Raw genomic sequence first — 14,502 nt, 5'->3', positions numbered from 1 at the left:
AGTGACATTTAGCATTCTGCACTGAAATGCTCCATGGTTATGATAAACTTTACTGTTTAGAAATATATATGTATGCTTTTATTTTTAGTTATTCTTAACATCAGTGCCTTCAGACAAAAGTTGTATATCTAAGTGAAAGAAGATAAATACACCCTTAGTCTCTCTGAAATACGTTTTATATCTATTTCGTTATTGGAAAACTAAATGAAACAGTTGATTGGATATTAGGAAGAAATTCTTCCCTGTGCGGGCGGTGAGCCCCTGGGGCAGGTTGCCCCGAGAAGCTGTGGCTGCCCCATCCCTGGAGGTGTTCAAGGCCAGGTTGGACGGGGCTTGGAGCAACCTGGGCTGGTGGGGGGTGGCCCTGCCCAGGGCAGGGGGTGGGACTAGATGATCTTTAGGGCCCCTTCCAACTCTAATCATGCTATGATTCTATGATTGTTTTTTAATTGGAAAGAAGACTCTTTTCTTTAACCTCTCTGTGACTCATTCTTACAGTATGTAGAAGTGGAAATAGTATTCCTGTCTTTATGTATATATACACACACACATACAGGACACGAGTCCACATAAGGCATTATTATGAAGTGATGTGTTTTGCTATTGACCAGCCATTATTTTATGCAGCCAGTGCACCTCATGCAGTGTGATAATGAATATTTAAGTGATGTATTTCAGAAAATACAATTGGTATATGTTATCTCAAATAATACTATTTTGTAGGGCAGTGATTTTTAACCTTTTTGTAGGTGACCCTCACTTGAGAAAATTGGTTATATGACTGCAATCCCTCAGGTTAGACTCCTGGTGGAGGGTTCTACATCTTTGCCTTCGCTTACATGAGTATGCACAACCAACCCATCCGCTACAGAGACCAGATCTGCCATTTCTTTGGCTCCAGCAGTGCTGAGAACAATACTCCTGCTGCAAGCAGTCTGATTCTGTCCAGATGCACTCGGGTGTCAGCAGAGAGCGTTTCGGCACCTCTGGTTTGGGGAGCGTGAGGGAGTAGCAGCGGCGCTCCGTGCCCACAGCAAGGCCTCAGGTCTGGCGGGGTTCCTCTGGCCGCTGCTGCTCCTGCCTCCCGCAGGATGAGCTCGCGCCCCGCAGGCACGGAGCCTTTCACTGGCTGCTGCTGCAGTGGGATCCGGTTGCCTCGTAAGCGTAAGGTAATTTAGCGTCAGCACTCCTGCGAAGGTTATGGATGAAGAGGTGTATAGGTAAGAAGTGATTCAGCCGCAGCCGCTCAAGGGCTGGCTCGGTCACAGTAGGATGGAGGCACTGTAACAAAGTCTTAGACTTCATCCATTAAGCCACCTTTCCCCTTCCCCGTGATTATCTGGATATTGTGGGTAAGTAATAGGGTATTTTTTGTTTGGTTTTGTTGTTTCTTTTTCACCACAGCAACATTTAATTTTCTATTCTAATATTGTGCTGAGGAGATGGCTGCAGTGCACTGGCAGAGACTGATAAGTGACTTACAATTTTATACCGCGCGTTTGCTGAATTTTCAGTTTGATATGTACAGTCTGGGATGACAGCCAGTCATTCAACCTATTCTTGCCTCAAACACTGTAAAAACATGCGGACAAAAGAAGGAACACCTGGCAAATGTTTTGGGTTTACAACAACAAGAGAGAGAGTTAATGATATCCATGGTTATGAGCGAGATAACTTGCTTCTTCACAGCATATGTTGAAAACATTTTCAGAACATTTAGATTCCATTTAACTATGTCCTTGCACAAAATGATGTAGAGAATTAAAGCAAGCAAATGGAAGAACTGAAGCAGACGTAGCATAAAACAGAGCCTGTATTGCTGGGAGGGAACCCCGGTTCCACCCCAGCAGGCTCAAATCCCAGGGCGAAAGCTGGCCGTGGGGACGGCAGCTCCTTCTGATACTGTATCGCGTCCCCGGGTGTTTCAGTGCTTTCTTTGCTTCCCGACTCCGAGTAATGTGATCTGCCTTTGAAGAGGAATTTAGCTTGGAAGGTGGCCCTGTGGTTCTGTGAAAAACCTGTTACTCCTTGTGACCGCAGATGATGTGGTTTCCTTGAGAAAACAGTGTGGTAGAGTTATTTGAATAAAGAACCGGGAGTACTGACGACTGGGTTTCTAATGCTGGCTAACAAAGATTTTCTGTGGGTTTACTTAATTATTTTTTTCTTTTAATACATCGGCTTCGTTGTCTTTTTATGTTCAGTACTTCTATTGTTTAGCTGTGTCAGGAAATAGCTGCTTCATTGCTCATTTCAGAAAAATAATATATGTTTGGGTTTTTTCTTTCAGTTCTTTTGTGAAAAGGATTGATGAGGAGGTGTTTATATGTCTCTTTAGCATTTAATCATGGCACAGAGGCTAATTCAGCATAACTAAGATACAATCTACATTACTTTTTTGAGGTAGTATTGCCAAAGAACGGGGATGCAGGGAAGCGATTGCTTTGCTTAGATTAGGGATGCTGCTGATTCTGCTTTGAATTTAATCTCTGAGGTGGGAGATTGAAGTTGTTCTCCTCAGATCGTTGTGTGGCATGGATTTAGTGCGTGTGTTAAGTGAGCCTACCAAAGCCTTGGAAGAACTTTAAAAAATAATTTGACTATGTTAAAGCAGATCTGAAGTTTCACTTTGTATTCTAGGCAAGATATGAGCCGCCAAACTAGCTGAGAGAAGCAGTGTTTGGAAGCGTGTGCTCAGGAGCACGCAGCCATCGCTGTTATACCTGTAACGCTGTGACATCCCGTGGCTTTTCCTGATCCCTGAGGTTGGCAGGCGCGTGCCAGAATAAGCCTGTACGGATACAGCGGCACCGGCTCCCGAAGGATCTGCGGGGACACCCGCTTTCAGCCTGCCTCGTGCCGGGCGGTCTGCTGTGGGCTGCGGGTCGGGGCTCTCCCTGGTGTGTGCAGAAGGGAAGGCCATAGTGACAGAATTGTGCTCACTGTTGGGGTTTTGGTGGTTTTTTGTTTGGGTTTTTTTTAAGGAGACAAGTGGTATTTTGCATCTTTCTTTAGCTTGAATTTTACCCCTGCACTAGCCTGATTTGTTTAATTGTTTTACTGGGTAAAAGAATCAACAGAGCAAACATTTATTTTTTTTTCTTTTTTAGCATTTTGGTGTTGATTAAACCCAAATAAGTCAATTGGATATCTTATGATTACTTCAAAGATATGTAGAACAGACTTGATATTCTCAGATTACTTAATTAGAACACAGTTTATCCTCACTCAGCTTCTAATTTGCACATTTAAAATGAACATTGCTGATATTCTTGACTGTAGCAAATCTCTTGAAGAGTCGCGTGTTGATTAAATGGTCATCGGGCCCTGAATTTTCAGAAGTGCTCAGCACAATCAATTCATACTAAATTTCATTAGAATTAGGTATGTTTGTCTATTTGTGAATTTTTATCAGGATTTAAAAAAAAAAAAAAAAAAAGAGCAGCCAAACATGGAGGGTACCAGTATTTCAGATTTCCAGTTCTCTGATTTTCATTGTGGTTTTAAGAGACTTCTCCTTAAATCCTAAATGTTGAGATTTGTATAGTTTATTCTTACGAAAGCCCTAATTCTTATAATAATTGAGAAAAGACATCATTTACTCAGTAGTTTTCCCCAAACAATATTGGCAACTGCTATATCAAAAATAAAATCTCTTCCCTGATGTAAAAAGCCACATGTACTCCATCAAGACCCTTATTGTGTTTAAGCTCCCAAATAATAAAGCAATCGGCAGGAGGCCGCAGAGCACGTCGTATCGTAAGGTACGTTGTGCCAGTCCTTTAAGCCTTCTAATACGGGACAAGTGATTTACTCTTCTGAACTTCTGAGCTCAGCAGATTTGCAGGTACTGCTGTTGAAGTTTTAATTTAGGCAAAGATGCTCATAAAGAAGTGCTCAGATGTTCAGATGTGAATCCAATTTTATATCCCTGGCAAGTTCAATAGTGTTCAGCTTCTGCTTTTGATTCATTTAAACAGATTTATGAAGAAGCAGCATATTAAGCTTTTATCTCTTTCATATATACATATGAGTGTGTGTGCATGCTCCCTAGTTAGTACTTTATATATATATATAAGCTTTTATGTGTTTTAATATGAACTATATAATATTTATGTAATGTTGATATTGGTATTTGTTTTATTATTCTGCATTAAATACTACATTCATCTTACGCCAGATTTCTGAGGTTTTGCAGCTGCAGTATATGTTCAGTTACTTCAGCACAGATTATTTTGCACAGTACATTTTATTTACTGTGTGGAAAATGAGTCTTGAGGCAGATTAAATTAATTTGTGGTAGCTTGAATTGGGTTCTTGTTTCCTTAATCTTACAGAAATTCTGTTCATTCTTATTGATGTGCAGTTGGCTCCTTTTTAAGAACAGCCTCGATGGTTTTGTGGTTGCAAGATTCAGTCTCTGTATAGCGGGCACTAGTGTGTCTCTTGGAGCAAAACTTTTTTGTTTATGTGGGTATGACTCTTCCATATTTATCCTCCAAAAGGAAAAGCTGCATCCAAAGTCAGCTGAGAAGATATGAAGCACATGAATCTTCTGAAGTAATTTTTAACACAAGGGTACGCATTTGTATTTTATCACTCATAAATATCCACTTATTGAAATCCAAACATGCTTTGTTTAAAGCCAGAACACAGCCTAGGAGAGTAATTCCACTTAAGCTGCCAAGCGTGTGGATATTGTCCAAACACATTTTCTTCCTGCTGTGTCTTACTCCGCATGCTGTTGGGGAATGGCACAGGACCTGGTGTAGATTAGACGTTTATGGGTTAGGAGGTCCAAATGGTGGGTTTAAACACAGATTTTGCTGGGCTAAACACTCTTTTACAAGCTTAGGTAAGACACAGCCGAGGCAAGGATAGTGAGGAGAGCAGCACGTATGATGGCCCTAAAATTTAGGATGTGTTCATGAAAGGTTCTTTGTATTTAAAGCAGTTGACACTACCGTAGGGTGAGCGTTCAGGCAACGGACATTCAAAACAGATAAAGACATTTCCGTCCAGATTTAAAGCAGCATGTGAAGGACTCAGAATCTATTATCATTCCCTTCTTAAAGTTCCTTGTCCTGGGATGACTTCTACTTGCCTTGCACAAGTCCCAGGAAACCTGTCTGTCCCTTCTTCATCGGCCTGTACTTCCCCAGCCCCTCAGAAACACTTCAGAACATTAACCATCTCTCTCCAAAAACTCCGTTCTCCTTCTGTTCCCCGGTTGTATTGCTGTTGGGAGTAGGCATTCCCACGGCGTTTCCCTGGGGCGGGCAGGCGGCAGAGCAGTGCCCGGGCAGGAGCGGGGCCCAGGGCTGCGCGGGACCAGGCAGGACGCGGGCACTGGTCACCGTGCCAGCTCGCCCCTCCGGTCGCCAGGGTTTGACCTGCAGCATCCTGTGGTTTTCCCTGTACAAAAGAAAAGAGATGATTACTTCTCCTCTCTTGGATGGCTTAACGTGAGAGTCTAAAACATCCCCCTGGTTGTGAAAGGTGTTTTGATAAGAACTTCAGCATCCAGAAGCCTGAAAGGATGCACCGCTTTCAGTTCCTGGCTGTGTGGCCTGGTTCTCAATGGGGATTAGCCCCCCTTGAACGGTCTGTTGGGGTTTTGGGCGGGTTTGTTGTATTTTTTAAATATTGGCCTTAATTAACTTACAGTTAATTGATCGGCTCAGAAGTTTTTCTATACTTCATTGTTTCATATAAAAATAGATCAGTGTAGCTGCACATGTTCTCCCTTTGTGATGTTTTCTTTTATTGTTTGATTCATTAGGTACAGAATGTGCTTTGGTTTCTAAAAACAAACATACATCATTATAGTTGTAATTTCACTAATATTACTTATTCTGATTATTGTTCACTAGAAAACTACAACTGATGTAATGACTAAAGCATGCAGTTCATAATACCCGTACAGTGTTTGTTTTCTTTAATCTTTTTCGCTATTTTCTTTAGAAGTAAATTATTGCAACATACGGAATTGCACTTAAGCTTATTTACTATTCTGCATTTATGTTTAGAGAAGTGACTATGCTAGAATGACACCTGCTTATTCTGTTTTCTTCTCAGGTGCTTTTTATTTTAATCCACTGGCCTTACTGATTAGTAAAATTTGTTTTCGATATCATTGCAAACATGTCAGTACTCAAAGAATGAGAAACGCGTGTATCCTTCTTTATCTCTAAAAAACATCTTCTGTCATTTTTCAGTGAAAGAGGCTGACAGAGTAGCGTGATTTTCAGATCTTGGTGTGTGTTTGTGGCCTTACTAAGTAGAAAAATACAGGCCAAATCCTGATCACAGGGCAGGACATGAAAGGTACCATCATTGCATTGTTGCTCTCTTTTCATATTTGGAGTTTAATCTCCTTTTACCAGCACAAATACTGTTCTTTTGAAGCTGATTGGTAAAATAACAGTGAGTGAAAGCAGATTGAGATCTCTGATTATGTTTTATGGAAGCCTAGATACCGTATTCAAAAAAGCTGGGTTTAATCCATGAAGGTTCATCTCTTTACAGTCACTGATAGAAACAGGGAGGAAGAAGTTCCACTGGTTGGATGTACAGAATGGCCAATCTGGACTACTGTCCTGGCTCCTCCACATAGGAGCCTTTCTCCCAGGAGAACCCATAAAGAAGTATTTTAAATCTAAATACAGTCTTTGTGAACATGCCAACTGTGCAACCTCAGAACGCTGTTTTATCTCTCTGATCTGTAATGATCACTGATTTGATTTAACCATGTTTTGATGCCTACCAAGAGGCATGGAGGCTTACTTTCCAAGCGGGGTTTGGCTTGTTTTCCAGGCAGTGCTCCCTTGGAAGTGCCAAGGAGAACAGTATCATCAACACGCATTTGTGATTTATTTTTCTCTTCTATTTTAGGCCCTTCAAATCATCACAGCCAGTCAACGCTGAGGCCGCCTCTCCCTCCTCCTCACAACCATTCACTGTCCCATCATCATTCCTCTGCCAACTCCCTGAACAGGAACTCGCTCACAAATCGCCGGAACCAGATCCACGCGCCCGCTCCGGCACCCAACGACCTGGCCACCACCCCCGAGTCCGTGCAGCTCCAGGACAGCTGGGTCCTCAACAGCAACGTCCCACTCGAGACCAGGTGGGTGGCGTGGATGGACACCCCAGGGGGATGCCGCTGCACAGAGGAAACCGTTTGGCTCATTAGGAGATGGGGCTTTGTTCACTTATTGCCAGTGAGGGTTTTGGCTGGCACAGCATTGCGAGTTAGTGACGTTAGAATAGCTACAAGCCTCTGATGCGCTTTGCATCGGAAGGTAGACAGATGGACATCTCTCTGTTCGCATGTCCCATTTTAAAGCCTTTTATTCGTTTGGACCATCCCTGCATAGACAACTCATGGTATCAGTACACCGTATTTTACTCCCAGACTCAGGGACGACTTACTTATGAGTCATTTTGACTGTTTTGCTAAAAAATTATGCATTTTGCCTTTCCTGAAGTGACAAACAGAGGCTCATTTGAAATTATGCATTTTGGGAGACCTTGAGAAACAATCCCAGATTCAAAACTGACAGTACTATAATTTTAATTTATATTTCATCCAGCACGCAAGCTGATTTTAATCTCTTCTGTACGTCTTAACAGCTTGATGCCCGTGGGGCAAACAGTTGCATATAAATGAAAAGGTGCAGCACTTAGGGCTGCCAGTTAAATAAATAAATAAATGCCTGACATGCTGCCGTTCTAAATATTCTGGTTTGTTGTCATTTGGGGTATGAAATGTCAAACATATTTAACTTGCGCTTTAAATAGTGGAGCTGGCAGAGCCGCTCTCCCAGAATTTAAAATTAGCCATTGTGATGCTGAAAAAGGTGCTTGGAATAGTAGGGTGTTCTCGCTTGCCCGGCTAGCTGCAAACAGCGTACAGGTAGAGGAGCTGGACCGCTGCTGACTCCGGCTGGTGCCGTGGTTTCGGCTGCTTGGTTGCCAGAGCTGCCGAGATGTTATGTTTGAGTTGCGACCTTCTGGGAATCCGATGCCGCTCTGGTGGATTCCCCCCGCAGTAGCTAGGTACGGCACGGTCACGCCGCCGCGCAGTCTCAGCCCAGTCCCTCCCAGGCTTTGATTCAAGATTGCCTTCTGGTCTGGAGCTCTGGGAGGAGATGGTATAGCTGGATTAAAGCGTACAACACCCAGGGCGTTGTTATTCAGCGGTTAATCAGTGGTTGTAGCACCATGGGGAGCAAATGAGACAGAAGAGTAGGGAATCTGTGCCCAGTCTGTGCTCTGGTGCCGTTTCGGAACGCTCACAGGGGGCTTCAGTCGCATTGCACTACTTTGCTGAAAAACACCAACATGGGTGCCATGAAGAAGTGGGATGGGGGAGCAAATGCAAGTTATTTGAAGCCTGAGGTGTCCAAAAAAAGAAAGGAAATGGATTCTCACTTACGGAAGGTTTGGAGCTAACTTTGGCCCCCAAAAAAGTAAAACTAAGAGTGAAGCTTGGCTTTGAACTGCTGCTTCTGTGAGAGCGTTGCTACTATTTAGAACTTAATTTTGTCATCCTAAATTTGGTATTTATTGCTAAGAGCTACAAGATAAAAACGTTGATCCTATTCAGCCCAGGCCAGTTGTTTGTTGCTGTGTGGTTCATTGCCTGGAAATTATAGCAGACTTTGAATTCTAGCGTAGAATGGCCTCCTACTGTTCCTTGTCTATCTGTTTTCATGTGAAATTGTTCTTGGGTATAGCAGTACCTGAAATACGTCATTTCTGATGGCGTAAGATTGTCCTCATTTGCCAAACACTTTCTATGGAGGGAACTCCTTGGGATATTGGTAATACTGGCATCCCTGAGAAAGAGAAGCGGGCATTTGCCTGGCTGGTTTTCTTTGATGTCTGATTTCGTGCCTATTCCCTGCCAGTGGAGACTAGCAGTTGCATTACCAACTTTGGTTCTTCACCTTTTCCTTTTTTAATCATAAAATCTCTGGGAATATGTATGTATTCATGTTGATGACAAAAGGTTACTTTGTGAATACTGTTATTTTTGGAGGTTGCAAGATAGCGGGCATTTAATTGGAGCTTTTCCATAGATAGGTTTGTCATAAACAAGCATTAAGATATTAGAAAGCATCCTGACAGGATTGCTGTGTTCTAAAGCTATTCCAAAGCTGCTTCAGGATCGATTTTTCTTCTTTTCTGAAATTACACACCTGACAGGACTTGATGACAAGTTTCATCACAAGAATATTAACTCAGACGATGATGATTTTTTTTTCTGGTTTGCAGTGAATTTTGCTGAAATTGATGCCTGCAAAATCATCGGAGACTTTCAGAATTAGCCTGTAATTCTTTCATTTTTAAAACTGGTATTTCATCTATGTTCATACCAGTAGTCACAAGAAAAGGACAGCTTTTTGGTAAATTTTTGCTTCAGCCTTTACTTTACAGCTTTAGCTTGCTGTGAAACACCGATCCCTCTTACACTGCCTCTTCACAGTGCACTACTCTCTAACTTTTTTTCGTGTTGTCAGTTTATCAATCTCAGTAGTGGTGTGCTCAGGAGGCAAAGCCAGCACTGACGGCACCTGCTTTATCAGGAAAGAGTTTCACAACTTTTAGTTTTCACCTTTCGGTTACCTTCAGTAGCTTCTGCTCTCAACTGAAAATAATGTGCAAGTGGTCACATTACGGATTATGAAACAAAAAGCGGTACCGGGGCTGTCTGAAGGGAATGCTTCATGTCAGCACTACAGTCCTCAGATCACAATTTAGATTCCAGACGTCTCCTTATCTAACAGTACCGAGCACTGAAATCATTGAACAATACAACGTGGGTCTGCACGTTGTTGTTTTTTTCTGGTAAGAATGTTTTTCTCTTCCCTTCTTTCCTTTGCTGCCTTAGGCAGTTTGGGCTGAATTCAGACGGTTTGAAGACAGCGCATTTCCCAAATATATCCTTTCTCCACCTCTTGTTTCAACATTGATGGGGGAGGGGGTTAATCACATTTGTTTTAATTTTTTCTGTGACGTAAAGTAGGCTTTTACTGCTTGCACGTGTTTTCACATACCCCCTTCAGGCAACTATTTCCCCTGTCTCCCTGTACCCTTTGTCGTTCTGGATTTTTTACGTGATGAGGCTTAGCTGTATTGCAGTAGCCTGTTGCTTTCAATGGAGTTACAAGATTGCAAAATGCTTATACAGAATTGCTAATGATGCTTTCTTTAGAATCGTAGAATGGTTTAGGTTGGAAGGGACCTTAAAGATCATCGAGTTCCAACCCCCTGCCCTGGGCAGGGACACCTCCCACTAGACCAGGTTGCCCAAGCCCCGTCCAGCCTGGCCTTGAACGCTTCCGATGATGTGTGCTTGATTGTAGCGTGCTTGTTTCTGCTTCAAGACAAAACAATATGGACTGTATCTTCCCTAGTCTGCGACTTCTTTATGGCTGCAACAGGACCCCAGGCTGGCTACGTAACTGTTCTGTTTTCTTTGAAATAAGGGTCCGTAATGGAAAGGTTGAAATATCTCTAACTAAGGATGCAGTAATGCATCGCTGTAGCATTTTTATGGTGCTGTTTTTATGGTTCGTTTCTGCACTACTTAGCTGCTTTACCTTTAGGCTCAGAGCTGCTGTTTAATGCTCTTTAACTTTTATTGTCCTCTTGCAGTCTATTTCAAACCATCTCCTCCTCCTCCTTTCCAAAGTGCTGGTTTCTACGTTTTCCAGTTAAGAGGTGTTCCATTATTGCTTCTTTAATCATTGCTTTCGAAGAGGATGAATGATGAAAATACTACCTTTGAACATCCCAGTGTGGGTCTCATTACTTCCAGACAGCTAGAAAGGCAGCACTCTGCTTTAAAGCTTTAAATGCTTTGAGGGCACAGGGAGAAAAGTATGGCTTTCCAAGGAAGGTTTGCATCCCTCTTTGCGCTGTGAGAGTCCTCTCTGGTACGGGAACCTCACACAGGGCCATCCGCAGGCACCGGTCAAAAACGGAATGACTCATAAGTGAGGATAACAGAAGAGCTTTCATGGATGGATGTCTGACTGAGATTGCCTAATGTACTAACGCCTGTTCTGGTACTTTATATTGATATTGATTTATTTGGTACCATTGTAATTAATAATACTTAATCCAGGAGGAAAAAAAGACAAAATTAAATAGGAATCAGTCTTGTTCTTTAGTCTCGTAATTAGTCTTGTAATTTGAAATATTTTCAGTCCAAATCTTTCAGTTGTAATTTTGTATGTATGTCTATAATTTCTTTGAGCTTGCTCACAAGGATCTGTTGCTAGGCTTCAAGGAAGACCGTAACATACTCATGTCTCTCCTGTACTTCAGGAGAAAGGATGACGGTCACTCTTCTGGTGATTATGGAATCGGTTTCTTTAGCTCTTGTGGACTGTAGCATAAAAGCAGTGGTCCACATCTGGGGTCATTTAAGCAAAGTTCAGTTCAAAGACTGAGCAATCTGAAAATTAGCCTTGAAAGAACCCCCATGTTGCTCTTCGAAATATTTGCCTGCTCCTGGGGTTTAAGCTGTATTTCTTACTTTGCCGGTCTAGTTCCAACACAGTCAGTCTGGGTGAGCCCGAGGAGAGCAAAGCTAGGGCAGAAATGGGAGATTAATGGGTGGAGTAGCAACGTGAGCTGTATCCCAGTCTGCACCAATGCACTGCATGAACTCAAAATCGTGGGGCATCAGAGCAGGGAAACATCTGCACTCAGCATTTTTGTAGCTGCAGCCTTCCAGGCAGTGAAGGAATGAGTGCGGTACACAGTGGATACGCACAGGCAAAAAAGCCAGGAACAGAGTACATGAAGAGTGGGATTAAGTGCTTGGGGGGGTAAGAAAGAAGTTAAATAACAGTTTTAAATTAGTTTTTAAAGTTTTCACTTTAACATTAAAGTAACACTTTTAAAGTGGAAGAAGAGAGATTTAGATTAGATATCAGGAAGAAATTCTTCCCTGTGCGGGCGGTGAGCCCCTGGGGCAGGTTGGCCCGAGAAGCTGTGGCTGCCCCATCCCTGGAGGTGTTCAAGGCCAGGTTGGACGGGGCTTGGAGCAACCTGGGCTGGGGGGAGGTGTCCCTGCCCAGGGCAGGGGGTGGGACTGGATGAGCTTTAAGGTCCCCTCCAACTCTAACCATTCTATGATTCTGTGATTCTATAAATATCTGAAATCTCGTTAATAGTGCATTCGGCTGCTGTCCCATGTTAGGGTGTCTAGATCAGCTGCAGAACTTCTAAACTGAATATATAAACTTGAAGTTTCTGAATGTGTAGAAGTTCCAAGTTAGAGCCGCTCTCCACAATTGTCTGCCTATTTTCAATGATGTCTCAATATTTTGATATCTTTATGCATGATGCAAAATGTTCTGGAACAGAATAGTGAAACAAAATTTCTTTTCCTTTTGTTAATGCAAATTTCTAGGATATATTCAGCATAACAAACAACTACTTGAAACTGTGAAGTAACTCTTCACTCCAATTTTGCGTTGTCTTATGTGACTTTCTCTTACCACTTACTTAAACTATACGGCTACAGGCACATATGCTACAGCAGTTTGGTCCTCTGAGTTTGAGGAATCGGGCAAGAACTGATTTCTTCATGGGAAGGTTGCAGGAAGGGCGTGTGGACTTTCCAAATCTGCATAGATAGATTCTGGACCTATCTAAAAATCAAAAGCATTTTTAAGAGTTGAGTATAGCACAGGCAAAAGCACCCCCAAGGACTTCACGCACATTGGGGACACGTACTTGGAGGAATTCCAAGAACATTGTAGAAAGGTCATTTTTAGCAGGCTACTGAAGTGTTGTTTTCATAACAATTGTAGACTCTGATAGGAGAGAAAAAAGGGTGAAGGAAAACACTGTGAAAGCAGGATACATAATGATGGTTCAGAGAATCAATCTGGATGTACTCCCACTCACATACACAGAAGCTCAACAAAGTTTTTACAGATTGCAGATAATTGCATGTTTTCACATTCTTGTTGGTTTGCATTTTTAAGTTTTGGGTTGTGCAGAGTGAACAGGCGGTGGGAGTGACTGTACGGGAAGAGGCAGGTATGTTTAGGGTGTTACTTTTTGTTTGAAAAAAAGATTAATCTCAAATGATGTGATTTAGGTTTCTATTTTTCAAGTTTACATGTAAACTGAAAAAATTATTTTAGAGGTTTGAGTCTATTATTATTTATACTTATATATTTATATTTATATATCATTTAGAGACTTGAAATAGCACTTTTGTTAGTACTTCTTTTTTCTTATTAAGCAAGTAGTTGAATCAAGAGGTAGTGAAGAGCTTACAGGTACGCCTTTCAAAATAGAAGTGTTTTGAGATTATGTTCATTAGTTGATGTAAAAAGCTAAAAATGCGCAGACCTATAGAAATGCAAAACACTGTTGTCATTATCATCATTACCCGAATAACAAATGTAGGCATTATTGGATTTCGTCACTTTCACTGCACTACAACATACTAATCAGAACCTTACAGCAGCAAAGATACAAGTTTTTCCACTTGAGAAGGGAAAGGTCCCATGGTTTAAGCTGATTCAGAGCTGCCTAAATCTTCCTGTATCTGCATTATTGATCTTGCTCTCATTTAATGTAAGTACATATGCAAAGTAACTGATTTTTTGTGTTTATGTCTGTAGCAGCTGTTCCTGTTACCCTTTACTAGGTGCTAACTAGCAGTTTCATTGCTGCATTCCTGGAGAATAAACAATAGTGGAAGAAAGGTATGCAGAAATTTAAAGGGCAAAGCAATTATTTACTGGCTAACTCGCAGAGAAGCTAGCTGGGATTTAAGCTGACAGGCTGAGGGAGTGTGCTCACCGCCTGTTGCAGGATCTCACTTGGCCACACCGGCACCAGTCAGGAAGGTAATGGGTGGCCCCTGTAGCTCCCCGGGGTCGCTGAGCTGCCCTGTGCCACCAGCTCTGTCACCACCAGCCACTCGACCCAGTGCATCCTCACAAGCCTTCCTGGGTTTCCCCATCTTATGCCTTCCCATGTTGTTGGTGTTCTCTTGAGCTGCTGCTGACCTCCATCTCAGCAGTCCTTCCTCTCTCCATATTTTTCACCTTACCTTTCTCCAGCCTCTCACGCAGCTCTTCGTCACAGCTGAGCAGCTTCCGGAGCAGAGGAGCCGCGGCTGTGCCTCTGGGACCTGCCAGAGCCAGGCCTGGAACACAGCGGCGAGAGCGCTCCAGGGGGCAGCTTGCAGTGTGAGCGAGAAGGTTATAAAAGCTTATCCAACAGTATCTCAATTAGCATCTTCCAGATGAAGAGCAGGTTGTCCTGTAAAAAGGTATCCGGTACAGAGCGAACGCTGCAGCTGTGGTACAATACAGATGGTTTGCCTTGTTTTACCTGCTCTGTTTTCAATTGTGGCTTTGTGAACATCGCCTGTTTGTTTTTGTTTAATAATATGACAGATCAGGGTGCCCAAAGGCTGGCACCTGCCTTCTTGTACAACATCCTACCTCCCTGTCA

General features: G+C 42.5%; 1 protein-coding gene across 2 annotated transcripts in view; it reads left to right on the top strand.

Annotated features, from left to right (window-relative positions):
- TENM2 (teneurin transmembrane protein 2) overlaps positions 1–14,502 on the top strand; it is a 543,058-nt gene that overhangs the window by 345,238 nt on the left and 183,318 nt on the right. For both annotated transcript variants that reach the window (XM_009890877.1, XM_009890878.1), the window contains one exon: positions 6,895–7,129. In XM_009890877.1, the coding sequence (XP_009889179.1) occupies positions 6,895–7,129 (235 nt within the window). The remainder of the gene's footprint in view (positions 1–6,894; positions 7,130–14,502) is intronic.

The sequence above is a fragment of the Charadrius vociferus genome, unplaced genomic scaffold (genome assembly GCF_000708025.1).
Source record: "Charadrius vociferus isolate BGI_N301 unplaced genomic scaffold, ASM70802v2 scaffold108, whole genome shotgun sequence".
NCBI classification, from domain to species: Eukaryota; Metazoa; Chordata; class Aves; order Charadriiformes; family Charadriidae; genus Charadrius; species Charadrius vociferus.
This window is presented reverse-complemented; position numbering and strand designations above follow the sequence as displayed.